The sequence below is a fragment of the Oreochromis niloticus genome, linkage group LG3, assembly GCF_001858045.2.
Source record: "Oreochromis niloticus isolate F11D_XX linkage group LG3, O_niloticus_UMD_NMBU, whole genome shotgun sequence".
NCBI lineage: Eukaryota > Metazoa > Chordata > Actinopteri > Cichliformes > Cichlidae > Oreochromis > Oreochromis niloticus.
Window position 1 is genome coordinate 22,750,084 of NC_031967.2, and position 25,999 is coordinate 22,776,082.

The following is a 25,999-nucleotide window of genomic DNA, read 5'->3' on the forward strand; positions in this document are numbered from 1 at the left end:
AGGCCCCACAAGATCATCTTTGATGATACCAGCCCAAACCAGTACTCCACCTCCACCTTGCTGGCGTCTGAGTCGGACTGGAGCTCTCTGCCCTTTACCAATCCAGCCACGGGCCCATCCATCTGGCCCATCAAGACTCACTCTCATTTCATCAGTCCATAAAACCTTAGAAAAATCAGTCTTCAGATATTTCTTGGCCCAGTCTTGACGTTTCAGCTTGTGTGTCTTGTTCAGTGGTGGTCGTCTTTCAGCCTTTCTTACCTTGGCCATGTCTCTGAGTATTGCACACCTTGTGCTTTTGGGCACTCCAGTGATGTTGCAGCTCTGAAATATGGCCAAACTGGTGGCAAGTGGCATCTTGGCAGCTGCACGCTTGACTTTTCTCAGTTCATGGGCAGTTATTTTGCGCCTTGGTTTTTCCACACGCTTCTTGCGACCCTGTTGACTATTTTGAATGAAACGCTTGATTGTTCGATGATCACGCTTCAGAAGCTTTGCACTTTTAAGACTGCTGCATCCCTCTGCAAGATATCTCACTATTTTTGACTTTTCTGAGCCTGTCAAGTCCTTCTTTTGACCCATTTTGCCAAAGGAAAGGAAGTTGCCTAATAATTATGCACACCTGATATAGGGTGTTGATGTCATTAGACCACACCCCTTCTCATTACAGAGATGCACATCACCTAATATGCTTAATTGGTAGTAGGCTTTCGAGCCTATACAGCTTGGAGTAAGACAACATGCATGAAGAGGATGATGTGGACAAAATACTCATTTGCCTAATAATTCTGCACTCCCTGTATATATAGTGTTATATGCAGCAAAACAGCAAGTGGCACTTACGTATCTAGTTCTCTACAGTTATATTTGTAATTGTATTGTGTTGCCCCTTTGACAAATAAGCAAACTGAATTAGTTAGTATCCTACTCACTTGGGAGCCCCTTGTGACTCTAGATTTGCAGAAGAAAACCGGTGGTGTTTTTTCGCTTTTTAATCATTATGTTTTGTTGAAACACCTGTCATTAAGACAGCAAATGCCAAAACCTCCTCCTGGCCCCTTGTCAACTTCCCCTCTAACCGAAACCTCCTCTTCATCGAAATTTAGCTCCACTGTTCAGTCGATTAACGAGATTTGTTTTTCGAAAAATTTGTATGCTATAGCATTGTATCTCAGGAAAAACATCAGGAAAAAATCTATCCTGAAAGTCTTCTCAAGACTTTTTATGTTTGGAATCGTAGAGTTCTAAAAGTAGAAAAAAATCAAACAAGTCTGTCAGTTTATGCTATAAGATAGGCTATTTATTGTAACAGTTAGAGTGTACCACATAGGCCTGGGCAGTAAATCAAAAATGAATCATAACCTTGATTCAAAACCTCTAATTGATGTAATCTTTGCCATGTCATGTATTTTATTTCTTTTTTTCTTTAAACCTGAATACTTCATCCATTATGTACTATCTATGCCCAGTCTGCGGCATGCATGACAACCATCAAGGAGGAAATATGAAACACAGAGCCCACTATCAAATAGAAATGCCGTGTCTGTTGTTTGGACAGATATTTTGGCTTTAGTAAAGACAACGTCAAACAAAAAGAAGAAAACTGTGGGAAAATACCAAAAATAACTCAGCATTAGTGGTTCAGCATATTTACAGCACAAACGTAGTTTGTGTGTGTTTGCGTTCAATTAATCATGTTTTTGTTTTAATGTCATATCGCTCAGCCCTAGGGCCATAACATTCAACACTTAAACACAATTTTAATCACCACCTCTTAATAGAAAAAAGAGCATGTCTAAGTATTTGTTACCTCTACAAAACAGCTGTTGATTGATTTCATAGCAGTTTTCAGTTGTACTGATTCATACAGACCTTTATGTTATATACATTAATATATACATTAAATTAATATTTCTGTTTTTTATTTTTTTGTTTTTCATTGTTATGTCTGACTATGACACTATGTTATAACAGAAATATACTGTGGCGAGCTCAGACAAGGAGGAGACAGAGGTATCGTTAGGGAGGGGTACCGGTATCCGGTGCCATTATGGCACTTTGGATTCTAGCCAATCATTTTGCCTTTGAAAGCGTAGTAGGCGGGCCCAGGTACGTACGTTCTTTTAGAGCAGAGCTACAGATTAAAAATGCCCAAGGCGAAGCGGTCAAAGTCTAGCTGTACTTCACAGCAAAAGATGCAAACTCAGCAGCCTGCAACAAGTGCTTTAAGCTGATACTATGCAAAGGAGGTAACTCCTCGAATCTGATGAAACACCTGGCGACGTATAGCATTTTGTTAAAAGCCGAGAAATGCGCCGTATTTAACAGCTTGCTGCGAGACGTCACACCGAGCACATCTACTGCGGGTGGGTTGCCAGTTATCGGACCCGGAGTTACCAACATCCCCCAAAAACCCGAAGAGTAGAGTCCTGGCCCCTAGCCCTGCCAGCGTAGCAGAAATGATGACGGATGATGATGGCAGCAGCAGCAGTTCTTCTCTGGGTGAGTAGCTTAATGTTGTCTGTGTGTAATTTACGTTGAGTAGGCTAACCACATTATTAAATTAATGCATGTAAGGTGAACTAGCAAACACCGTCGTAGTTACATGCGGCTGTCTTCTTGTTTGATGGCAGATACTCCCTTCACCCTGGCCAAAAAGGCTAAAATGACCATAGAAAAAGTGGGAAACAGCTAAACATGAGAGGTTTTTGGACAAAGTTTGTGTTTTTTCCATTGATTAAGCACTGCTTCCAGCCAAGAGTGATACCATAAATCCCCTATAGCTGCAGAAAAGGCTAACATTGTTATCTTTTTACAAAAAAACAGCTGAACATGAGAGGTTTTTGGACCAATTTTGTGTTCTCCATTCTTTAAGCACCGGTTCGAGCACCGTTTAAGCACCGGCACCGTTTCAAAAGTACCGGTTTGGTACTGGTATCGGATAACACCTAAACGATACCCATCCCTATGTATCGTTTGGTCTTGCTTCCCGCAAGCTAGCCAGGGAGCACAGCCATTTATTATCATTCATCAGACGAACACACAACGCTAACACACCCGCTCGGCGCAGCTCTAGCGTAACAACAAAAAAAAGGCGTTCTCTCCACCCAGAAACACACAGTCGCAGAGAGAGAGCGTCACCTGTAACCATGGCAACATAACGCTGCCGCCTGGAACAACAGAACATAGCTGTCAAAACAAAACCCCAAACAGCCCTGACCCGCTACATAGGCCCCACCTGCAAATGTCCATGTGTCTTCTTTTGGCGCACCGACCAATCTCGACCGGCGGGGGAAGAGTCACTCGGATCAGAACATGGGGTGCCACCAGCATCCCCTGCCCCGGCGGCTGCTGGAGCGAGCAGTCGGTACGGTGAGAGTGGGTCCTGGTGCAACACCACCATGCGCCCCGGGCCCGGCATGCGGACCCAGAACACCACTTCTGTTAGCCGCTCCACTACCTCCGCCGGCCCTTGCCAGTGACTGCAGAGCTTGGGGGACACTCCTCTCTTGCGAACCGGGCAGTACATCCAAACCTTGTCGCCAGGCACGAAAGCTCCCCCTTGGCACCTGGTGTCGCAGGCTCCTTTCAGTTGAACTCCGGCTCTGGCCTGGGCCTGGCGGGTGTAGTCATGAGCCACCCGCGGCCGCTCCCTCCACCTCCTGTAGCAGTCCATGGCCACCAACACGCACCGGCTCCCTGCCTCGGTGATGGAGATAGGCCCTAGGACGTCTACTCCCACTCTCTCCATCGGGGCCCCCAACCGGTGCTGCTCCAGGGGGGCAGTGGAGTGTTAAGTGGGGCCCTTCCGTGCCGTGCAGGTGTCACAGCAGTGCACATGAAGTTCCACATCCCGTCGACAACCAGGCCAGTAGAACTGTCCCCTGAGACGGCGGAGAGTTTTGGCATTCCCATAGTGGCCGGCCCCCACCGAGCCGTGGACAAGCTTGAGCACCTGCGACTGCAGCGACCGAGGCACCAGCAGCTGCAGGAGACCCTTGCCCTGACCGGGGCCCGCCATCTCTGGTATAGGAGGCCGTCGTGGGTCTCCAGACTGTTGTACTGGGAGTAGTAGGCCTTCACTTCGGGCCCCTGTCCAGCCTGGGCGTCGTGCCACCTCCAGCCAGGCCCCCACCTGAACCAATGTTGCATCAGCCTCCTGCTCCCGCTTCAGCTGCTGCATGGTCAACGAGAGCCATCCCCCTCCGCTGGCTGTGGCCCAAGCAGTAGCCACGTACAGTGCCTCCTGGGCCCGCTCCCCCTGTCGTTTCGAGAAAGGCAGCTGGTGTGGGCGCAGACAGATGGGCTGAGCAGAGCCGGTGTCGATGGTGTGCTGGACCAGCTGCGTCTGCCTGCAGTCTTCGTCACTAGCGGCAATGATGTCCACATTCTCGTCCAGGAGGCACCTCAACCGCTGCCGCTGGTCAACGGTGAGACCTACGCTGCTGCGCTGCCACAGGTCATCAGCAGCTTGGGTTGTCTCGGTCGAGGGAGGTTTGTCGGGCCTAGAGGCTGGGGCTGAGGCGGGTAGAGATGGCCCACAGTCACCAGCGTCCGAGGTCTGTTGAGCGGCAGCTGCCTGAAGCCCGGCGTGTCGGTCTCTGGTCCCCTCCGTTCCCTGCTTTTGACCGCACTGGAGGGCCAGAGTCTCTGTACCAAGAGTGATAGCCAGCTTCGCGGTGTCAACGCAGGCCCCCCAGTGGGTCAGCAGATCAAGGCCGATGATGCACTGGTCTTGGATGTCAGCAAGCCAGAAGTCGTGCACCAGCTCCAGATCCTTCACTCGGATCCGCAACGGTTTCTTCCCCCGCATGTCAGTTCTCTCCCCCGTCACCTTCATCAGCTGGGTGTCAGTGGACGACCAACCCATCACAAGCAGACCGGACGTTCCAGGGAGCACACCAGGTTGTATTAGGGAAATGGTAGGCCTCGTGTCCACCAGGGCCCGGCAGGGCTGGTCCTCAACACAGCAGCTCAGGTAGAGTCCCTTGATGTGCCCAACTAGGCCCACCACCGTGCATCGTTCTTGGAGGGGGGCAGGAAGCTGGAGCGGTGGTCCCCTCGCTACGCCGCTCCCCCTCTCGTTTCCCTGAGGCCACGTAGTTCTGGTCTTCGGGGCGGGCGCCAGGCAGTCGCGCACCACGTGGCCAGGCTCATCACACCGGTAGCAGTGGTCGGTTGGTCGGTCGACGGAGATGCCTCCGGGGCACTGAGGGCTGCAGCTGGCATAACTCCGCGACCTCCCCCTCCCTGTCGCAGTCTGCAGCTCTGATTTGGGGATAGTTTGGGGGGGTCACCTGCTGGTTAGGTGATGAGGCAAGCACCAGCTCAGCCCTTTCAGCCTCAAGGAGCGCCTCATGGAGAGTTCGAGGCATGGCTAGGTGGACGTGTTGGCGCAGTAGCTCTGGAAAGAGTCCTCGCAGAAAAGCATGCAGGCCAAGCTCCTCACGGGCTGCTGCTGGGAACTCCGGGTAGCCATGACGAGCATATAGCAATACATCAGCTGCAAAGGTGCCCAGGCTCTCCCCTGCCCGGCGGCTCCGGTTGGTCAGCTGCTCCCTGCTCTGATCAGTGGAGTGCCGCTGCCCAAATCACCTCTCGAGTGCCATGGTGAGGGCCTGGAGCTCATGCTGCTCTGCCGGGGCTAGGTCAAGGAGTACCTGCAGTGCATCTCCTTCCAATGCTAGCGCTAGGTGTGTAGCAGCCTCTTCGTCGCTCCAGCCACTATGCCTCGCTGCTAGCCGTACTTGTGAGAGGTAGGGCTCTAGCGGGGTTAGCCCGTTGTATTTCGGTACCTTAGCTGGAGTTGTAGGCATCACTGCTCGCTGTCGGGGGCTCGGCGTATCGGTCAACAGAGGCAGCCCACGAAGCATTGTCCTAGCGTCTGCCGCGACGGGCTGCTGCTCCTCGACGGCTTGCTCCAGCCTCTGGATATCTCTCTCCATTCCGGCGAGGGTGAGCTATCCCAGTTCTGACACCAATGTGGCGAGCTCAGACAAGGAGGAGACAGAGGTATCGTTTGGTCTTGCTTCCCGTCAGCTAGCCAGGGAGCACAGCCATTTATTATCATTCCTCAGAAGAACACACAACGCTAACACACCCGCTCGGCGCAGCTCTAGCGTAACAACAAAAAAAGGGCGCTCTCTCCACCCAGAAACAGACAGTCGCAGAGAGAGAGCGTCACCTGTAACTGTTGTAATAGTAACTTTACAATGTATGTTGAAGGGATATTACTGCCCTCTGTTGGTGTGTTTGTGCATTACATGCAATAAAAGGTGTTCGTTAAAAAACATCAGGTTATGGGCCCAGAGGTCGCCAAGGGAAGCTGCTATCACGTTTTTTGGGAGTCATAAACAGGATTGTGGGATTCACAATGGAAGATAGACTGTTTATTGACAAGCTGAGCGGACCGGAGAATTGGGCAACGTGGAAATTTCAACTGGAGCACCTGTTGAAGGCAAAAGGACTGTGGGGTATGGTACAGGAGACGGAGCAGTTAGCTGCGGATGCTAATGCCCAAGTACGAGCTGAATTTGAACGGAAGAAGGAAAAGGCTTTTTCAGTGCTGGTACTGAATGTAAGTACACCCCAATTGTACTTGATAACAAACTGTAAGACCCCCAAAGAAGCATGGGAGATGCTAAAAGCACAGTTTGAAAGAGATACTGTTGCTAACAAGCTATTTCTGAAGAAGAAGTACTTCTGGTGTGAAATGAAGGAAGGAGAACATCTCAATGATCATTTAAAAAGGATGAAGGAACTTACTGATCAGCTAGGGGCAATAGGTTCTGTAATTGAAGAGGAAGATCAAATTGTCACCCTTCTAGGTAGTTTGCCACCCAGCTATGCAACTGTTGTTACTGCTTTGGAGACAAAGATGGACAGTCTGACACTACAGTTTGTTCAACAAGCCTTGATAAATGAGGAACAAAAGCGAGTGCTTACTGACAACACCACTGTGTCCAGTAGTGTATCAGCTATGTCATCTCAGATGCATAGAAATGAACAGAGTGGATCAAAAACAGTGGGAGCAAACAGCTCCGACTCATGGAGATGTTACAAATGTGGGAAGGAAGGGCATATCAAGCGTGATTGTCCAAGCATTAAAAAGAAATACAAAACCCACAAGGCTAAAAGCGTACTGTATAAGGACAAAGAGGACTCATGAGGGAGCTTTTGTTGTAAATGAGTCATGTAAAAGTGATGCACAACAAGAAGAATGGTTAATTGATTCAGGAGCGTCAAAACACATGACATGGAATAAAGAAGCTCTACAGAACTACCAAGAGTTTTCAGAACCACAAACAGTGAAACTCGGTGATGGCAGAGTAGTTGAGGCTTTAGGTCTGGGCAACATAACAATGAAAATGTCATTCAGAGTTAGTGATGGAAAAGATGTCACAATGTATGATGTGCTGTATGTTCCCAAATTATCAATGAACCTTTTCTCAGTGGGAGCTGCTGCCAAAAAGGGAAACACAGTGAAGTTCAAAAGGACTCATTGCTACATAAGGGGAAAGAATGGAGCTCTCCATGGAATGGGAACACAAAGATCTGACGGACTGTATCAGCTGGATATCGAGGGAAACTGCACAACTTCTCATGGAGCGTCAACTGCATCAGTTCCGACAAGTATGTGGCATCAGCGCCTAGGTCACACTACAAATCTGAAAAAAGTCAAAAACTTGGTAAAAGGAGTTAGCTTTACAAATGAAGAGGAGGACATTTTCTGTGAAGCTTGTGTTGAGGGCAAATTATCAAGAAAACCTTACAAATCAGTGGGAGAAATACGAACAAAACGTAAGTTGCAATTAGTGCATAGTGACGTTTGTGGTCCTTTTCAAACCGAGTCACTAGGAGGAAAAAAGTACTTTGTAACTTTCATTGATGACTACTCCAGATGTTGTAAAGTGTATTTCATAAGAGAAAAAACAGAAGTCCTGAGCAAGTTCAAAGAGTTTGAAAGAATCTTCTCAAATGAATGTGGACAGGGAGTAATAAGACTCAGAACTGACAATGGTGGGGAATACACATCTGAAGAGTTTCAAGAATATTTGAAAGCTCAAGGCATCCACCATGAAATGACTGTACCACATACACCACAGCAAAATGGTGTCGCAGAGAGAAAAAACAGAACTCTAGTGGAATCAGCTAGAAGTATGCTGTCACATGCAATGTTGCCAAACACATTCTGGACAGAAGCTGTTGCTACTGCAGCTTACATACAGAATAGGCTCCCAACATCTGCTTTAAAGAATGAAACACACTATCAGAGATGGTATGGAAGAAAACCAGACATTAGCCATATGAAAGTATTTGGTTGTGTTGCTTATGCTCATGTTCCAGACACAGAGAGAAAGAAGCTGGACAAAAAGGCAGTGAAAGTTCGTTTCCTGGGATATGCAACCAATGCAAAAGGCTACCAACTGTGGGATGAGCAAAAAGGAAAAATACTGATTCGACGAGATGTGGTCTTCAATGAAACAGAGTTTAAATGCAAACAAAGTGAAGATGATCTCTGTTTTGGGAATGAGGTGACACTACACACGGATGAAAGACAAACAAGTACTGAGGAGACTGTCGCCAGTGATGCTGCAAAAGGAGATCAGCGGATCAGAAGACCTCCAAAGAGATATGGATTTGAGGAGTTTGCTGATGTAGCTACAGTTGATCATTATGCAAACATCTGTTGTGTCACAGAACCAAATACACTGGAAGAGGCTATGTCAAGTCCAAATGCAAAGGAGTGGAAAGAAGCAGCTGATTTGGAATATGAGTCACTGCTGGAAAATGACACATGGGATTTAGTGGCTCTACCAAAGGATCGCAAAGCAGTTGGATCAAAATGGGTCTTTAAAGTTAAGCATCACAGTGATGGACAAGTGGAAAGATACAAGTGCAGACTTGTTGCCAAGGGTTATTCACAGATTTATGGTGCAGACTATGATGAAACATTCTCTCCAGTTGTACGATTTGGTTCAATTCGTACATTGTTATCATTTGCTGTGCAAAACAACCTAAATGTGCATCAAATGGATGTTGTGACTGCATTCTTGAATGGACACCTGGAAGAGGAAATCTACATGGAGCAGCCAGAGGGTTACATCAAACCTGGGCAGGAACATCTAGTGTGCAAACTAAACAAGTCAATATATGGACTGAAGCAGTCTCCACGTTGCTGGAGCAAAGTTTTTACAGAGTTCATGAAAAGCATTGGTTTTACACAGAGTACCTCAGATCAGTGTGTGTTTGTTAGAACAGGTCAGGAGTTGGAAATATTGGCTGTGTATGTTGATGATCTGATTTTGATTACAGAATCAGCAGAGAGCATGACGAACTTAAAGGACACTCTGAAGAAACACTACAAAATGAAGGACATGGGTGAGCTATCCTACATTCTGGGCATCTCAGTGGTCCAAGACAAGGACAAAAACCATGTTGTGCTTCATCAGAGACAGTATATTGAAAACATACTACAAAAGTATGGAATGGACAGTGCCAATCCTGTAGTAACTCCAGCTGACACAAATGTCAAATTAAGAAAGAGTGATGATGTCAGTCAACCTGTAAACCCAAGCATGTATCAGTCAATGGTTGGAAGTTTATTGTATGCTGCCATGGCCACACGACCAGATATTGCACAAGCAGTGAGTGTGGTGTCAAGATTCAATGCAAACCCAAACACTACACACCTTACAGCGGTGAAAAGAATCCTGAGATATTTGAAAGGAACTCTAAACCTGGGACTCAAATATCAAAGAACAGAAAAAGGAACCTTGATTGGGTATTCAGATGCTGATTGGGCAGGTGATCAGGACGATCGACGTTCTACAACTGGAAACATCTTTCTACTTGCAGGAGGTGCAGTTAGTTGGCTTAGCAAGAAACAAGCAACAGTTGCACTTTCAACTGCAGAGGCTGAGTATATTGCTTTGAGCCAAGCCGCACAAGAAGGAGTTTGGTTAAGACGACTACTAACTGAGCTTGGAATGGAAACCACAGCAACAGTGATCCTGGAGGACAATCAAGGAGCAATTGCAATCGCAAAAAATCCAGTTGATCATGCAAGAACAAAGCACATAGACATTCGTTACCACTACATTCGTGAATGTGTGCAAAATGGACAAATCCAGCTGAAGTACTGCTGTACAGAGAACATGAAGGCTGACATCTTAACCAAACCACTGCCTAGACAAAAGTTTGAGTATCTCAGAGAGAAGATTGGACTGTGTTCAGTTTAAAAAGGGTTATCCTTAACATGCCTATATTATGCTTATGTTAAGATGTCAAGCATATAACTGTAATGTAGAATAATAGTTTTGTCTAAGATGGACACAGTACATTTTTTGTGTGAGTTCAAAACAAGAGAGAAAATGTTTATTTTCTAGTAACACTGTGATATAGATGCATAATGTTGTTGTTTTTTTTTTTTTGAAAGAAATAAGCAATGGCAGTCTAGTAAGTGAACTCCATGGTAAAATTAAGTGGGAGTGTTGTAATAGTAATTTTACAATGTATGTTGAAGGGATATTACTGCCCTCTGTTGGTGTGTTTGTGCATTACATGCAATAAAAGGTGTTCGTTAAAAAACATCAGTAACCATGGCAACATAACGCTGCCGCCTGGAACAACAGAACATAGCTGTCAAAACAAAACCCCAAACAGCCCTGACCCGCTACGATACTACAACCCTGTCTCTAAAACAATGTAAATGAAAGCAGAATCAATGATTGGTGAATAATTTAAAACATGATGTTCAGGTATTTCACCTGTGTGCTAATGGAATGCAGTGTCCATGGATTCCACAAAGAATTTAAAATTTCGTTTGATCAAACCACACAGATACACAGTCTCTGGCCACTATATTAGGTACACCTGTTTAAGTGCTTATTAATACAAATGGATAATCAGCCAGTTACACAACTTAGAAGTTCAATCTGAACATCAGAGTGAGGAATAAATATGAGCTGCTCTGAGTATTTCAGATATATATCTAATGAGATTTTCCCATGCAACCATCTCAAGGGATTACAGAGAATGGACCGAAAAAGAGAAAATATCCAATTCTCTGCATGAAAATGTCTTGTTGATCTCAGAGGTCAGAGAAGACTGGCCAGAGTGCTTCAAACTGATAGGAACCAAACAGTAACTCAAATAACATCACAACATTAAAAACAAAAATTACAGCGAAGATTTAAATCATCACTTTAGTCTGGTACTAGCAAGGTTTGCAAAGTGTACAGTGAGAGTGTTATCATCTGACTTGTTATCACCTTTGTTTTAAAAACAGTATCTTCGATGGTATGGAAGTGCAGTAACATACATGGCATGGGTTACTTGCTTGTCTACAAAATCAATACAATACAACACTGACATTCTTCTAAAACAACAAACGTGTTTTCTAAATTTGTCCCTGACATAAAATTTAATGATCATGTATTTTTTAACAGAGAGAGTTTTACTATTTAAAATGTATTCTTTGCAGGACTTACAATGGCTTTTAAATAATTTAGAATCATCTGGTTTTGTCAGTATTGTCCTCAGCTGTCCAACTTTCCCTGGAGGTTAACTCACTCCTCTTAAACTGATTTCGCCACATTATTCGGCTCTGACACTCAGTTTTTACTGTAACCAAAAGTCATGTTTGAAAGGGCAGTAAACTGTACCAGTGATTGGCGACGGCTGGTCAGAGGTCTGTGGTGAACTTGTCCGGCTCACAGTCAGCCGCACCTCTCCACTAGGAAGAGTGATGGTGTGACACTTCCTCTGCAAAACTCTCTCTTGATCTGTAAAACAGCCATAGATGGAGTCACTGAAACAGCCTGCAATTAAACACAAATCTAAAAAAATATTTTACAAATAACCGACTGTCCTACCTTCCTTTTCCTTGAAAGAGATTTTACAAATGCTTCCTCCGAGTTTTTCAAGACTTCTTCAGTCGCCACCCCCGGAGTCTCGCCTTTTCTGAAAGTATCTCCTCACTTTCTCCTTCTCTCTGTCTGTAAAGTCGATGTCTTTAAAAAAACAGTGGATTACGGATATTCATCCATTTTATCTGCAATTCTATACTGACATGAAAACTTTAAGCCCGTCTGACATTTGTTTGTGCAGCTCTGTGAGTGCGTTTTTACTGTTACTTACTTTTAAAGTATTGCCTCCTTATGTTTACATGACCACGCCCAGAATGGACAAAGTCCACATTAAATTGTCAGGGGCTGATGTCAGCTCACCTACCTACTGTGTAGGTACTTTACAAGGTGTTTCAGCTGACAGAGTATAACTCTAAATCATATTTATGGCTTAATATAGTTTTGAGAAAGACATTTTACCAGAATACATCCTGACAGCAAATGGAGATTATGTATCGGAATTTCAGGAGCGGGACCACGCCTCCAAACACGCTCCTTCCAGTTATCTATATAGGTTCTCCCAGTTCTACAAGCTGTTCATTCTCGTTTATGTGCCCCAGCCTCCTTCCTCTTTTCAATTCTTTAACTTCTTCACTTCTATTCAGTAAATGGGGATCTGCCTGGCCCAGGAGCTGCCGCCATTCCCCTTCGAGGCCTTCCCCAAACCGCAGCTCAATTCATGTCCAAACCATTTACCTTTACCACTAAAACAATGTCAAACCTAAAATAAGGATGTGGGCCCAGCTAGTGAAATTAGACTTTGGACTTTGGATTTTATAGTTTATCTGATGTTATAGAAACATCTTAGTAAATCTGAAACAGCAACAAAAATATTTCCAAAGAACCCATCCATCCATCCATCTGCATGGGAGCTGGAGCCCATCCCAGCTACCATAGGGGGAGAGGCAGGAAGACCCTGAAAAGGTCACCAGCCTGAGGCCTCCACAGGAAACCCACTAAATGGCCCTTTCTCATTTCGCAAGTACGCGAGTCCAAGAACGCACAGGAGTACGAACTTGCCGAGAACGCGAGTACAGACTCGCGATTTGTATAATTGGAACACCGGTGTACTTGATGATGTCACAGGTCCGGAGTTTTTACTGCCGTCCCCTCTTAATTTGTGATTGATATGTTATGAAGCTTAACTTTAATCTCAGCCAAACCGATTTACTCAGGAATAAATAAAACATTGAAATGAACCAAACATGATTTAGAAGTTATCTAATTGACTTATATATCATCTTTAACCTCAGTAACAAAATCTCTCTATTAATAAAAATAGTGTACATGTAAGCGTGAATAAAAACAAACAGGTGAGATGTTAGAACGCTTTTATTTTTATTTTAGTTGACACTCAAAAATTACAACAGACAGCTGCTGGGGTTTGGAAGAGAACTGAACAAATATTTAAAATATAATCTGATCATTTTGAAGCAGCCTTCAGAATCTCCATGTATTAACATGCTGTTTTTGTTCCCGGTGAAAATGTTTCCTCCTGAATTGAAATATATCTCAGCCAAACCGATTTACTCAGGAACAAATAAAACACTAAAATAAACCAAACATTAACATTTCGAAGTTATCTAAGAGACTTATATATCACATTTAACCTCAATAGCGAAAGACAGCGGGGGGGTTGAAAACGATGTGTGGGAGTCCGCTGTTGTCGCCGGCTCTAGTGATCCTTGACCTCCCAGTCTGCTATCGAACTGGTGGGTAACAGAAGTCTCTGAAAATGTCGGAGCACTTTTACAAATATATGATACCTTAATAAATCAAGCTGATATTTGAAGTTTACACAGCTACATTCTCACCTGAAAATAACTTAAAATGTATTTTGTGACCCAGAAAGAGTAATATTTAAAAGTTTTTAGAAGCGCTTCTCCACCATTGCCGCGTTTGAGTTTTGGACGAAATCCATTCTGGGATATTTAGCTGTACCAAGTACACACAAGTCACCACCGGTGCATGCTCGATAAAACGGGCAGAACGAGAACACATCCGGGAATTTTTCGGGTTGTCGACTTGATGCGTACTTTGAATTGGAACAGTACTTGGAACTCAAGTACTCACAAGTACGCATATTGTGAAAGGCTCATCGTCATTATTGAACCAAACCTGTGTCCTAGGGCTGGGTATCAAATTCGATTTCTATAACCGATTACATTCCAATTCACAATGTCCTGATTCAGTTTAATCCCCAATTCAGTGTTGACTCAGACAGTAAGAAATATTATAAATATGATCATTTATCAGTACGTATCCTTATTTTTATATCTATGTATAAAAACAGAGCTGACACTTTTGAGATTTCATCAGACGTGTAAGCATCACAGCAGATGCCTTTGTGTCAAAGTAACTGAGGATAAAACACAGACAAAATGAAGGAGATTTTCCTGGCCTGGCTTTTTATAGCAGATAACTGCCTTAAATATATTCTGTACCACATCAAAAACAGAAGAAAACCATGAATCAACGTACAGTCCTGATCAAAGGTTTAAGACATCTTGAAAAATGGCAAAAAATCATATTTTGCATGGTTGGATCTTCACAAGGTTCCAAGTAGTGCTTCAACATGCAACGAGAAGAAACGAGAGTGAGACAAAAAAACATTTTGAGCATACAATTTATTGAAAACAACGCTTAAACTGAAACGGGCTGTTTTACATCTGAGCAAAAGGCCAAATCTGTGCAAAAATGAGGTCTCATTGTCATTTTCTGTCAGGTAGTCACACTGTCATGACGCTCTGATGGCAAAGGCATTATGTAGTGAAAGAAGACATGCAGAGGGTTAGTGTGACAGAATAGGATGCTAGAGTCAGATTGAGATGGATGAAATTTTTATACAGAAGACCTATTTGTAGATGGAAACAAAACATATGGAGGCACATGTGTGTTTAAAAAGCATCTTTATTAAAATGTACTCAATTGAGTGAGGCCCTCAGGACTGACTGCACATCTTTAAGCTGCAAAAAAAAGAATAAAAGGTAAGGATGCAATTTTGTTAAAATAATCATTTCATTTTCATTGAACAAATATTTACGAAATAAATGTAATTTAATTTTGTGTGAAATGTGGTGTTCTCGCTATAACAGTTTTTTACCTGCAGCTGATGGGTAAATGTATTCAGTCTCAGCCTGGTCACCTGAGAGAGAAAACAATGTGGAAAAATGTGACTGGCTGTGTTTTTACAACACATTTAAATTTGATCCTTCAAATTCTGTTAACTGTTTTTTGTTGTACAGCTTCACTGAGGAGCAAAGTGTGTCAGTGTGCTGTTGCAGTGAAGTGAGTTAGAGTTGTACTTGGCTGGTAGTAGTCATAGATTTTGATCACAGCTGGTTTCAGGTTCTCCACTCGAAGTTCTTCTATGATCGTCAAGCTGTAGTTCATGGGCATGTCCTTTGGTAACTAAACAGAATTAAAAAACAGGAGATACACTCTGTAAAAAAAACCCCAAAACATCATCATCTGGTATCCACACTGTGAATATCTCTCACCTCCTGTAAATACACCAGAACATGATCTCCTGTTTCTTCAACACGATCCACCAATGGGGCACCTTTGAGCTGTGAGGAGACAACAGTCTCCTTATTAATATTTTATCATCACCTTTATCTCATCACAAACTGACACATGGTAGCAACATTTCTATTCAGCTAATAACTGCAATAACCCACCATCTTTAAAGACACTGCATTTGGGACAAATCCAGAGAGCATTTTGATATCCAGGATCACCATGTTGGTAGTATTCTCCTTTCCACTGTACCTGTGTTTGAACAGTTAAAAAGTGATCGCACTGATGTGTATCCATAGATGCTTTTCCATCTGGACAGCCACATTTCCAACAGTTGTGCCACAGTGGTAAATAAAATTCCCCTAACACATATCTAATCTGTTAAATACTTACAGGGATTTTATTGTCAGAGTGAGCTTGCGTCTGGATTCACTTGTTGCATCAATCTCTGATTTGACCTCCACGCTGAGAGTAGTGACATCAGTGGGACTCGGGATGTTGTAGTGAACAGAAATCTGGGAAATAGTCAACCAAAAGAGGTTTGTAATTTAAAATAATAGTAATAATAAGAAGAATATAAATCTGTTCATGTTTTTATGTTTATGTTTCTCATTTATATTCAAAACATAGTGGCATCACATTTTAGGGGACTCATTACAGAAATATGAAATTATTTGGGTGGTTGTGGCCAAACGGTTATGTACACTAATTGTGGGCAGAAATGTCAGGTTGACTTGGAGCTTCTTTAATCAAAACATTTAAAATCGAGATGAAGGCTTGGACCCGAGGAGGGATCTGTAAATAGAACTGCTGGTTCTTGACTTAAAAATATGACAGCTAAGATAGTGCAGGCATGTTAGCAGGATGCCTTTATGATACTATCCTCTGGGGATTTTCCAGGCATGTCCAACTGCAAGGATACACAGGGTGTAGCTAGACCTTCCATGTCATTTGGCCCTAATCCATCATGAAGAACAAAAAAAAAAAAAAATAGCAGGAAAAGGAATGTTTGAAATCATTTCCTTAGTGGGAAGCCACTGCTTCCTGAATTTGGATAATTTGAGCAAATACATGGATGGATAAGCAAATGTGCTTTTCTGAGTGAAACCACACTTTTTAGTTGTGCTCTAAAGTTGTCTTTTTTTTCATTATGCGTCTTTATTTGGAAAAAGGAACAACCAGGACGTTGTCACGATACTGTCACTGACCTGCACTGACGCACATGCAGTGCCCTTCACCTCCAGGCTGTACTTTCCTGACACGCCCTGCATCGTCTCCTCCTGGTAGAGCAGTTTGTTGCCCGGATTTACATCGAATGTCAGCTGACTGCTGTCAGACTGAACTGTCACTGTGCTTGAACCCTCAGGACTGAACACCAGAGTGGAGTAGAGAGCCAGAGCCTGAAGAGCCACCACTGTGTCCTACAAACAAAATCACAGCTATTACATATACTGTTCAGTTATACAAATATGCACACTGGTGCAGTCAGCAGCTCTGATATGTAGAACTCTATATTGTTATGTAAAACCAATTTTTGTTAAACAAGACAGTTTTACTTATCTCATAGAAAATATGTAATTTTGGAGATTTATATTTTGTGTTTTACAGGACAGCAACAACAAAGTAAAACTTCCGTATTCACCTTCACTAAGATAATGTCAAATTAGTTTCTATTTATCCCAGTGTATACGAACTCAAAGATTTAAGCTGTTTGGGTGGTGTAGCACCTGAGTGGAGGAGAAGCCTCCGTAGTAGTTCTGCTGGCCAGTCAGCCACCTAATAATGCCAGAGGCATAACCCAGGTCGTCAGCAGCTGTGGAGGCACTGAGTTTGGCCAACAGCACATAAGAACTGATTTCCACTGACAGGGAGGCTGATGTCTCTGCTGCTGTCTGAGACCAGTACAGGAAACCTCCTACAAACATACAATAAAAGTTACAGTTATGGTAATAACACCTGAATGATTTCCTGTTAGATGCTGACTCACCTTCCCTCACTGCAACTGTGTCTAAGTGCTGCAGAAGGTGAGCGCGGGTCTCCGTGTCTCCTGCCAGGGTGAAGACATAGGCTAGCAGAGCTGTAGTGTAGGTGTTGCTGAGGTCATTGATGGACTCCCTGAGACAAGCCAAGCTATTATTCACCACAGGATCCTTTAAAACATCAAAAGAAGAGCCCTATGAAGACAAACTATTGACCCTGCCCAGGACAGGACATATGCTGCTACTCTCTTTTATTCAATTGCACAATACTATGTCACTTTTTAGAATCACCTGCACTAATAGTTAAGCTATTTATTTTTCAGGATATAGTTATATTGTTACTTCGTTAGAGTTATTTGATATTATATTTTGCACTATCCTATTGTATATTACTGTATACTACTATTCTTATTGTATATATTGTATATCTTATTCCTCTGTTCCTTTGTCTCTCTTGAAGCATTGAGCATGTGTATGACAAAAGAATTTCCCTCAGGATAAATAAAGTTCTTCTTATCTTATCTTATCTTATCTTATCTTATCTTATATCACCAAAGTTGATCATTTCCTTGATGTAATTATTTGTTTAACTTCATTTTCATGACTGGAAATAGGAATAATGCTTTAACATATTTCCTTTTCACCTACAGGCAGAAAGTATCGACTTAAGTGATTTGGAAATCTATCATAAAAATTTCTTTTAAAAATGAGAGGAAAATGGACGTCAAAAGAAGAAAATGAAATAAACATATACAAGTCAGTGTTGTATTTTTTTTTTTACATTGTACAAATGGGATCACATCAAGTTTACTCACATGTTGGGATATATTCATTTCCAAGAAAGCAGCAGTGATGTATGCACTGAGAGTCACTTCATCAGACACACCTCCCTGGTGAGTGAAACCAAGTTATTTCTGTGTGCTGCTAGAATTTCTCTCCATACATAATTAGTATCAGTGTCCAGCTAAAGTATGGACTTACCTTCATTCTGTTGTTGAAGAGTTTGCCTGACTTTTTAAAACAGCCATTTGCTTGTTGTTTATTTTCCAGCCATGTCTTAGACTCTTCAATAATTCTTGGATCAATGTAGACAAAAGACTGAGCTTTGGCAAAACTTCTCATCACAAAAGCAGTCAGCCTGACATAAAAAAGCAACCAAAAGAAAACTTCCTCATGTTTCGAAATTATATCAAAATGTGTCACAGTTATACCATTATAAGGTGAGTTGATTTTCCACATTTCCAGAAATAAAATGATAACAGGATGGGATATTTAAGGAGTAAATTTCACCAACAGGTTCAGTTTTGTTTGTGAGGCAAATGGAATATTAAGGTAATTATTATTTTCACCAAGTGTTTCCTGGTCCTCTTCCAAATGTGGTGTATGCGCCTTCATCACTTTTGTAGTTCAGCTGTCTTTGGTAACCTGTAACAACAGGAAAATAACTCTTAAATAGATATTCTATTCATAAACCTTTGCTTTTAGCCCCACTATGAAACAAACACACTCACCACTGGTCAGGAAGTTGGTGGCTTTTTCCATGATGGCTGGGGTGAGCTGCTGTGTGCCTTTCAGGTACTGGAGGATGTAGATGTTGGGGGCTAGAAGAGCCATGTTCTGCTCTCCACATCCATACGGCATCCGGAGCAGTCCATCCAAGTTCTTCAGAGCCCGGCCGAGGATGTCACCTGATCAGAGGCACTCAGTCACTGAGACATAACATACAACTTTCACACACTTGAACTGCAAATAGATTAAAGCTAGTAAACAAGTTAAATATTTAGAAAAATACAGCAGGTTATATAAAAACTGTACATACTAAATTCAATTTTTTTGCACTTTGTTATTGGAATGTAGTTTCTAAACTATTTTATAAACTGCAAAACTGTTGGAGTCTCATTTCAAAGCATGTTTCAAAACCAGGCAAAAACAATGCCAGTCTAGTTGTATTCGTCTTTTATATTAATTCACTATTGATTGAAATATTAAACTTGCTATATTTCTTTTTGGATTAATCTAAACTCATTTAGTTAAAAATCATCAGGTTTACCCAGGACTGATACAAAAGTGCGGGCAGATCCTTCAACCACATTCTCAGGCAGCTGTATCTCGGTTTCCTCTGTCAGTGTGTCTCCTGTGTACAGACAAACAATCACCATACAGAGAGAAGCTTAATCAGAATGTCAGTACCACAATGGTTTTGAATCAGTAGGCGGTCACTGCTATGAGTGTGACCTTATAATTCCACACAGATGTCTCCAGACTGACTTTTACCAAGCATGTCAAGTTTGTAACATAGTGGGCATAGTGTATATATGAGATATAACTATAAATATCTCATATATAGCTGAGATACTCTGTAACAAATAAATGTCCTGTGGGGAATTATCAAAATTTGGCGTGTCGCCTCAGACATCCTTAACCAAACCTCAAAAGCTTCATAATTTGGTGTCGCCAAGGTCTTTAGATTGAACTAAAAGGCCGTGCTGATCCTATTAACTCTCTCGAAGTTTGTAAAAGTACAAAAGCAGAAAATGGTGCAAAAGTTGCATCTTAAATTCAAAATATTTGAATTCTTTGGTTAAGAGTATCACTCCAGAAGTCTTTTATAAAATTACACGAGGCTTTGAAATTTCATAAATGCAAATGAAACAGACCTACGCCTGCTTCATTTAATAATTTTAGGTGGCGCTATAGAACCAATTTGCCAGACCCATTAGTATCATCTTCATCATGTCTGAGGTGTGTACTAAGTTTTGTGACTTTTTAAGCTTTAATAGCCTCTCAACAACAACTTCCTGGTCCGTGGTGAATGGCCATGTATGTTGTTAAATGAAAACTCAATTTTCACATGGAAACAGCGTCAGTGTGTTAAGTTTATTCAGACCACTTTTCAGGGAAGATGTGGTCAACCTGTGAGGAGATTGGACAGTATGTCCAGGGAGGACAGAACAAATCAAGCACAATACATACAGTGTCCCCACAGGGGTGTGTCCTGACCTATTTGCTTTATGCCTAATGACCCATGACTATTGTGCAAAGTTTAGTATAACTACATCATAAAGTACACCAACGACATAGCATTGGGGGTCCTCATTTCATCTGAATAGAGATGCAAACTTTTGTAGCATGGTGCAACAACAACAACCTGATTCTGAATGTTGAAAAACCAACTAGTCTTCGACTTCAGAAGTAATCAGCCCGTGCACACCCCAGTCTACATCAAGAACACTGCTGGAGAGGCATATAAGATACCTGGGGGTGCATGTGGCAAACAAACTGACTTAAACCCTACATGCCGGCTCCATTGACAAAAAAGTTCATCAGCTCCTGCACTTCCTACAGAGGTTAAAAAGGGCTCATCTCAATTGAAGGATGTGATGCTTATTACTGTCTAATAAATTAAATGACAAAATGATGAGATCCAATGGTCCGGTTTACATCTGCTCATCATGGATATTAATGTTTTGGTAATTTGGGGCTTTTAATGACATCTTTGAACTGTTCTTTTCCAGGCGGGAATGAATGTATGGCACACATCTTTAACTACTCTAAAAAACAAGAATTGGGTGCATAAGTTTGAATTTATTTTGGGTGACAAGTCCATGGCCTATTAATTTCTTGTTTGTAATCATGATCAACTACAACGGCCAGTTTCTTTAAAAGCATAAAATAAGATTTCTTTGACATGACTCATTGGAAGAAGATCCAAACTGTCACCTTCAGATGAGAGGAAATTAGTTAGGATGTTCAGGAACCACCAAAGCTGAAGCGTGCCATTAACTGGAAACTGCTGGAACACAAGCCATTGTAAACAGTGAAGTGAGTTTTACATCACCATGAACTGAGAGCATGCTGACCTAGATTGCGCCAAAATCAAAGCCTTCGAGCCTGATTGAAATTTGCTGCTGCCAATGGCTTCTGGAGAAAGCTTTGATGGTTGGACAAGAGAAAGACTGAGCTATTTTGCCACATTGACAAGAGGTATGTTTGGAGGAGTAAAGATGAGACTTTTAAACAAGAAGATAGTGCCAAATATCAACAATGCATTCTTCAACATGCTCTGGGGCTGTTTTGCTGCCAGTGGTACTTATACATTGCACTTTTCCTTCAACTTCACCTCAAGCCAACAGCTACACAGTTGAAACTTGGATACAACTGGGTGTTCCAACAGGGCAATGATCCCAAACACTGATTTTGGAATGGATGAAGCAGGCTATCACTGGGCTTCTGGGATGCTCTCCCCAAAGCCCCACCCTCAACCCTATTGAAAATTTGTGGACTCTTACAAGCCAGGTACAGGTCAGGAAACCAATCTATTTAAATGAACGCTACCAATTCTGCCAAGAAGAGTTGCTAAATATTGAGCCAGAGTTATAGAAGAAGTTTGTTGATGGCTACCAAAGGCATCTGGTCAAGATGCAACTTGACAAGGACATTTAGCCAGTGTTTGTGGGCGTACATGTATATGTTTCAGGGTGTATACATTTTGATTCTGTATAAATTAGATAAAATCCAACAAAATTCAAATGTGTGCACCCAAGTCTTGTTTTTAAAGAAATTAAAGCTGTATGCTGTGCAATCATTCCAGTCTACAAAATCAGCAGTTCAGATTAATAAATTCATGTCCATGATGAATGTACATAAACATTTAAGTAAAATTGTATTTCCTCACATCACATTTTCTTTGTGTTCCTGTGATGCATTCATTGCACAGACAGGCTAGATAAAGTTGCATTAGTGTTACTACAGCATCTAGCTATTGGTGCAGAAGAGGTGCAAGCAATGGAATAATGTTTTTTTAATGGCAGGTAACTTTGAAAGCATTTTTTCAAATGAGAAATATCAGACAGGGGAGGAAGATGAGAGATTATTTTCCAAGGTAAAGACTGCTCAACAAGTTCATACATAATTTGCTACTGAATTATGCTTTTGTGACATGTCATCCAAAGCAAACTGAAATATACCATTTCAGTTTGTTTATAAGTTTATTTGATCTTTTTTTTGTAAATATTTGGCCGTTTTGTTTGGCAGAAACTACACTGACCTTTTGGACAAAGCAACTGGTTGGATGTCTTTGTCATCTCAGTCCCCTCAGCCTGAGAAGAAAAAAGTTATGAGTAAAAGTTTCATGAGAAAAAAAATTTCAAATGCAGAATGTATGTCATCTTGTGTTAATGGCACCAACCTTTACTATGAGGGATTTTGTGACCACATCAATGCGGCCTCTCTCTGGTACGCTCACAACCTCATTATCACATGAAACATGGGATGGCACTGCCTCAGCAGACACAGTCACATTCACAGCCCCTAAAAAAGGACAACAAACATCATTTTTCTCAACCCTGTAAAGTCTCATACATTAAAATAATGTTATTGAGATAATCTTACTGATGTTTTAGAGACTGAAAAGAGATGAGGCATTGCCTGAAAGGACATTTACACCAGCGTGGACAAAAACATTACCCTTACCTAAAACTGTTGGAATCATGGTCCAGCTCACAGTCTTGCGCTGGCTAGCACACAAACAGGATGTGTACTGGTCTCCAGAAAGAGGGGTGAGGGTATAATCTGAGGAAGGCGTAGCAAAGACCGTGACCTGCACAAAGAACAAAACAGTGGGTTGAATTTCTAAGTAAAAGAGAAATTCAGTGTTTTCTTGTTACTCTGTAAGGACAGAAGTTATATTCAGAGAAAACAACATCAGACCAAGTGTAACAAACTAAAAGCTACTTTCAGCTACTCCCTTATTCACAAAGGGTCACATCACCTGTTTTGATTTGGTAGATTTTTTACACAGGATACCCTTCCTGACACTTTTTTAGTTTTTTTCTGGACTTGTTATTTATTTCTTTGAAAGTATTTGGATTGAAAAGTTTGTTTTAGTTAGTATTGAGTTACGGATTTGACTTGTGCTTCTGAGTTATTTTTAGTTCTCAGTTCTTGTTGGTTTGTGTTTGTTCCTCTTCGTGTCTAGTCTGTCACTGTCTTGTCTATGTTCCCTGTGTAGTTGATATGTCTATTTTTCCCCAGTCTGGCTTTTACCTCCTGTTTTATTTTGATAGTCTCTTGTCTCATGGGTATAATGTTGACTTTTGCTTCCTCTCTGTTATTAGTTTTGATTCAAGTCAGCTGTGTTTCCACGTGTGTCCACTTCCCTTAATCACCCTCCTACTTACAGTATACATTTTCTACTTCGCTCTCTCTTCTTTGTTGGGTCATCCCTCATTGTGCATGTATTCTATGTCAGTCAGTCACTTCCCACCCTGCCCAGTCAGTGTAAATAAAGGTGACATTTTGAGTTTTATTCTGTTAGATGAGTTCTGCATCCGGGTCCACTTCCTGCTCATCACACATTTGCTTCCTCTTAATTATAGATTCCAACTTAACCATAAACGACAGTATATACAGATCTGTTTTCCATAATATCTGGACTATGTTTATAAACCACTGTATTGTAATAATTATGGTGACCACTTGGTATAGGACTTTGGTTCATGACAAAATCATCTGTAAAGTCTATCAGCATGCTGAAAATTTTTGACATATTTATTTAGTTGATATAGAAACATTGATCACCATGATGCAACTTGTCAGGTAGTTGAAGACAGTTGCCTTCAGTTCAAAGTGCTCCCCCCGGATGATGGAGTAGGGCATGGTGAGCTCAAGGAAAAAGGGCTGGAAGACCTTAACTTCTTTTCGAGGAGCCAAACCAAAACCCTGAGAGGACAAACAGAAAGCCTCCGTCTCCCAGGTGGTGATGGTGTCAGGGACAGTGAGGGACACATCCTTTGTTCCAGACTCTCTGAAACAGCAGATTTACAAATGTGGACATTTTCAGATGGTCAAACATAGCTACATTACTCAGATTAGCCAACAAAAACAATGCATGCAAATGACAGTGTCGCAGTCACCACATTCTTAGAAATTTAGAATTCAGAGCAGAATTCTAAACATGAAAACAGGTTAACATCCGCAGGGGTCCATAAATGCCCCTATATGTACACAAACTAATTTTCCCTTACTAATTTAAATGTCAGTAAATGTCATGGTCAAAAAATGGCTTTGAAAAAAACAAAAAGCAAAACAAAAACCTATTAAAAAACAGCATACCCAACTTCCACCAGGTCCCATATCCAAGTCTCTGGGAAGAAAGCACGGATGGTAGCCATAGGTGGTCCTGGTGGACCTAAAGATCCTACGTTTGGGAAAATTGGATCCACTTGTGGTGTAGAATGGTTAAAAAAAACAAACAAAAAAAAGTATAAAAACTCAATCAGAATCAAGAAGCTGTGACATTCTTCTTCGATTTTGCCAACGTTTTTATCATTTGCAATTTTAAAAAAAGAAAGCATAAAAATATTACGAGGTTCATGGTAATAATTCCTTCCCAGGAATCTCACACAACGAGGAATTTGAAGCAGCAAGTTTGTTGCCACCTTTAATCCTACATTCTAGACACACAAACATCACAGAGAGTTAATTGCAGCTAAAGCCATGAAAAGTATTACATTTATCATCAGCTGATATGCTCTGGAGATAGCTGGAATGATCTAATACAATTCTGCAGATGGAAAGATCTTGTGACTACACCAAGCTCACCAATGCTGAAGAGAAGGACTATTGTATCGTTGTTTGTCATATTTTTTTTTTTTTTTTTTTTTTTTTTTGCAGCTATTAAGATTCACATCATGTGGAACATTTGACAGAGTCAAGGTTTAACGCCAGGACCAAGAAGGTGGATCTATGTTTTATATAAGTCAAACACACAACACATGCTCATGGAAAATATTTATATATTACCTGGAAAGTTATGTAGGCTTCTTTGTAGTGATCAGTTTGAATATATCTTCTTTTTCTCACATTCCAACATTTTGTTGAATATGGGTCGTGAAGCTTATATGGAACAAAATATGCTTTCCAGACAGGCAGCAAGTTAAATATCTAAACAGAAAAAATGGTTCAAAGGTATACAATAACAAATAAATGTTGTTTTAGGAAATTCAAATAACTGAGAAAATCAGATTAAGGGTCTGCACTTATATGAACAACATATGTAGCGTTTAAAAGTTATCACATCACCACTCAAAGTTTTATACCAAGGTCATCTTAAATGAACAATATCTTTTATTCTGTAATGGGTAATCCACCAGTATGTGCAAGCTCTTTAATCAAAGTTTTTTTTATTGCTAAAATATTATTAATATTGTCATCTCTGAAAAACATGTCAAATTACAGTTATGTACTTGAATTTCAATGTGCCAACTGAAATCTGGGTATAGAAATGTGCATTCATTTTGTTATTATTATTCATAAGTTGTACTTTAATTGTGTTATACATGCATACAAATTTTTTTTAATAATAAATTGACATGACAGGATGCTCCATAACAAAATCAGTGTTGAATTGTATTAATTGTTGTATTATACAAAAAAAGAAAACAAACAGAGGAAAATCGGAAGAGAACATTTTTAATTTTTTAATTTTGGAGGCCTGCCTGTGCCCCTCAACAATAATATTTAAATATTAATCACAGTTTTGCTAAATAATAGAATCTGGCTTGCATCAGTCACATGACTACCATTAACCAA

General features: G+C 41.5%; 2 protein-coding genes across 2 annotated transcripts in view; both read right to left on the reverse strand.

Moving 5' to 3' along the window:
* Nucleotides 1–25,999, reverse strand: part of LOC106098407 (poly [ADP-ribose] polymerase 14) — a 208,140-nt gene that overhangs the window by 44,359 nt on the left and 137,782 nt on the right. The gene's annotated exons all lie outside the window — the stretch shown is intronic.
* The window catches only part of LOC100706658 (alpha-2-macroglobulin), a 30,672-nt gene continuing 19,472 nt past the window's right edge, over nucleotides 14,800–25,999 (reverse strand). Inside the window, exons 16-36 of the mRNA XM_019353396.2 lie at nucleotides 25,211–25,351; nucleotides 24,774–24,861; nucleotides 24,521–24,629; nucleotides 23,987–24,212; nucleotides 22,880–23,006; nucleotides 22,596–22,717; nucleotides 22,455–22,506; nucleotides 19,458–19,541; nucleotides 18,919–19,095; nucleotides 18,757–18,832; nucleotides 18,389–18,545; nucleotides 18,223–18,297; nucleotides 17,416–17,578; nucleotides 17,156–17,343; nucleotides 16,637–16,849; nucleotides 15,822–15,943; nucleotides 15,590–15,680; nucleotides 15,410–15,478; nucleotides 15,215–15,320; nucleotides 15,013–15,054; nucleotides 14,800–14,875 (exon numbers count right to left, since the gene is read on the reverse strand). Coding sequence (XP_019208941.1) covers nucleotides 14,871–14,875; nucleotides 15,013–15,054; nucleotides 15,215–15,320; nucleotides 15,410–15,478; nucleotides 15,590–15,680; nucleotides 15,822–15,943; nucleotides 16,637–16,849; nucleotides 17,156–17,343; nucleotides 17,416–17,578; nucleotides 18,223–18,297; nucleotides 18,389–18,545; nucleotides 18,757–18,832; nucleotides 18,919–19,095; nucleotides 19,458–19,541; nucleotides 22,455–22,506; nucleotides 22,596–22,717; nucleotides 22,880–23,006; nucleotides 23,987–24,212; nucleotides 24,521–24,629; nucleotides 24,774–24,861; nucleotides 25,211–25,351 — 2,433 coding nt within the window. The 3' untranslated portion in view covers nucleotides 14,800–14,870. The remainder of the gene's footprint in view (nucleotides 14,876–15,012; nucleotides 15,055–15,214; nucleotides 15,321–15,409; nucleotides 15,479–15,589; nucleotides 15,681–15,821; nucleotides 15,944–16,636; nucleotides 16,850–17,155; nucleotides 17,344–17,415; nucleotides 17,579–18,222; nucleotides 18,298–18,388; nucleotides 18,546–18,756; nucleotides 18,833–18,918; nucleotides 19,096–19,457; nucleotides 19,542–22,454; nucleotides 22,507–22,595; nucleotides 22,718–22,879; nucleotides 23,007–23,986; nucleotides 24,213–24,520; nucleotides 24,630–24,773; nucleotides 24,862–25,210; nucleotides 25,352–25,999) is intronic.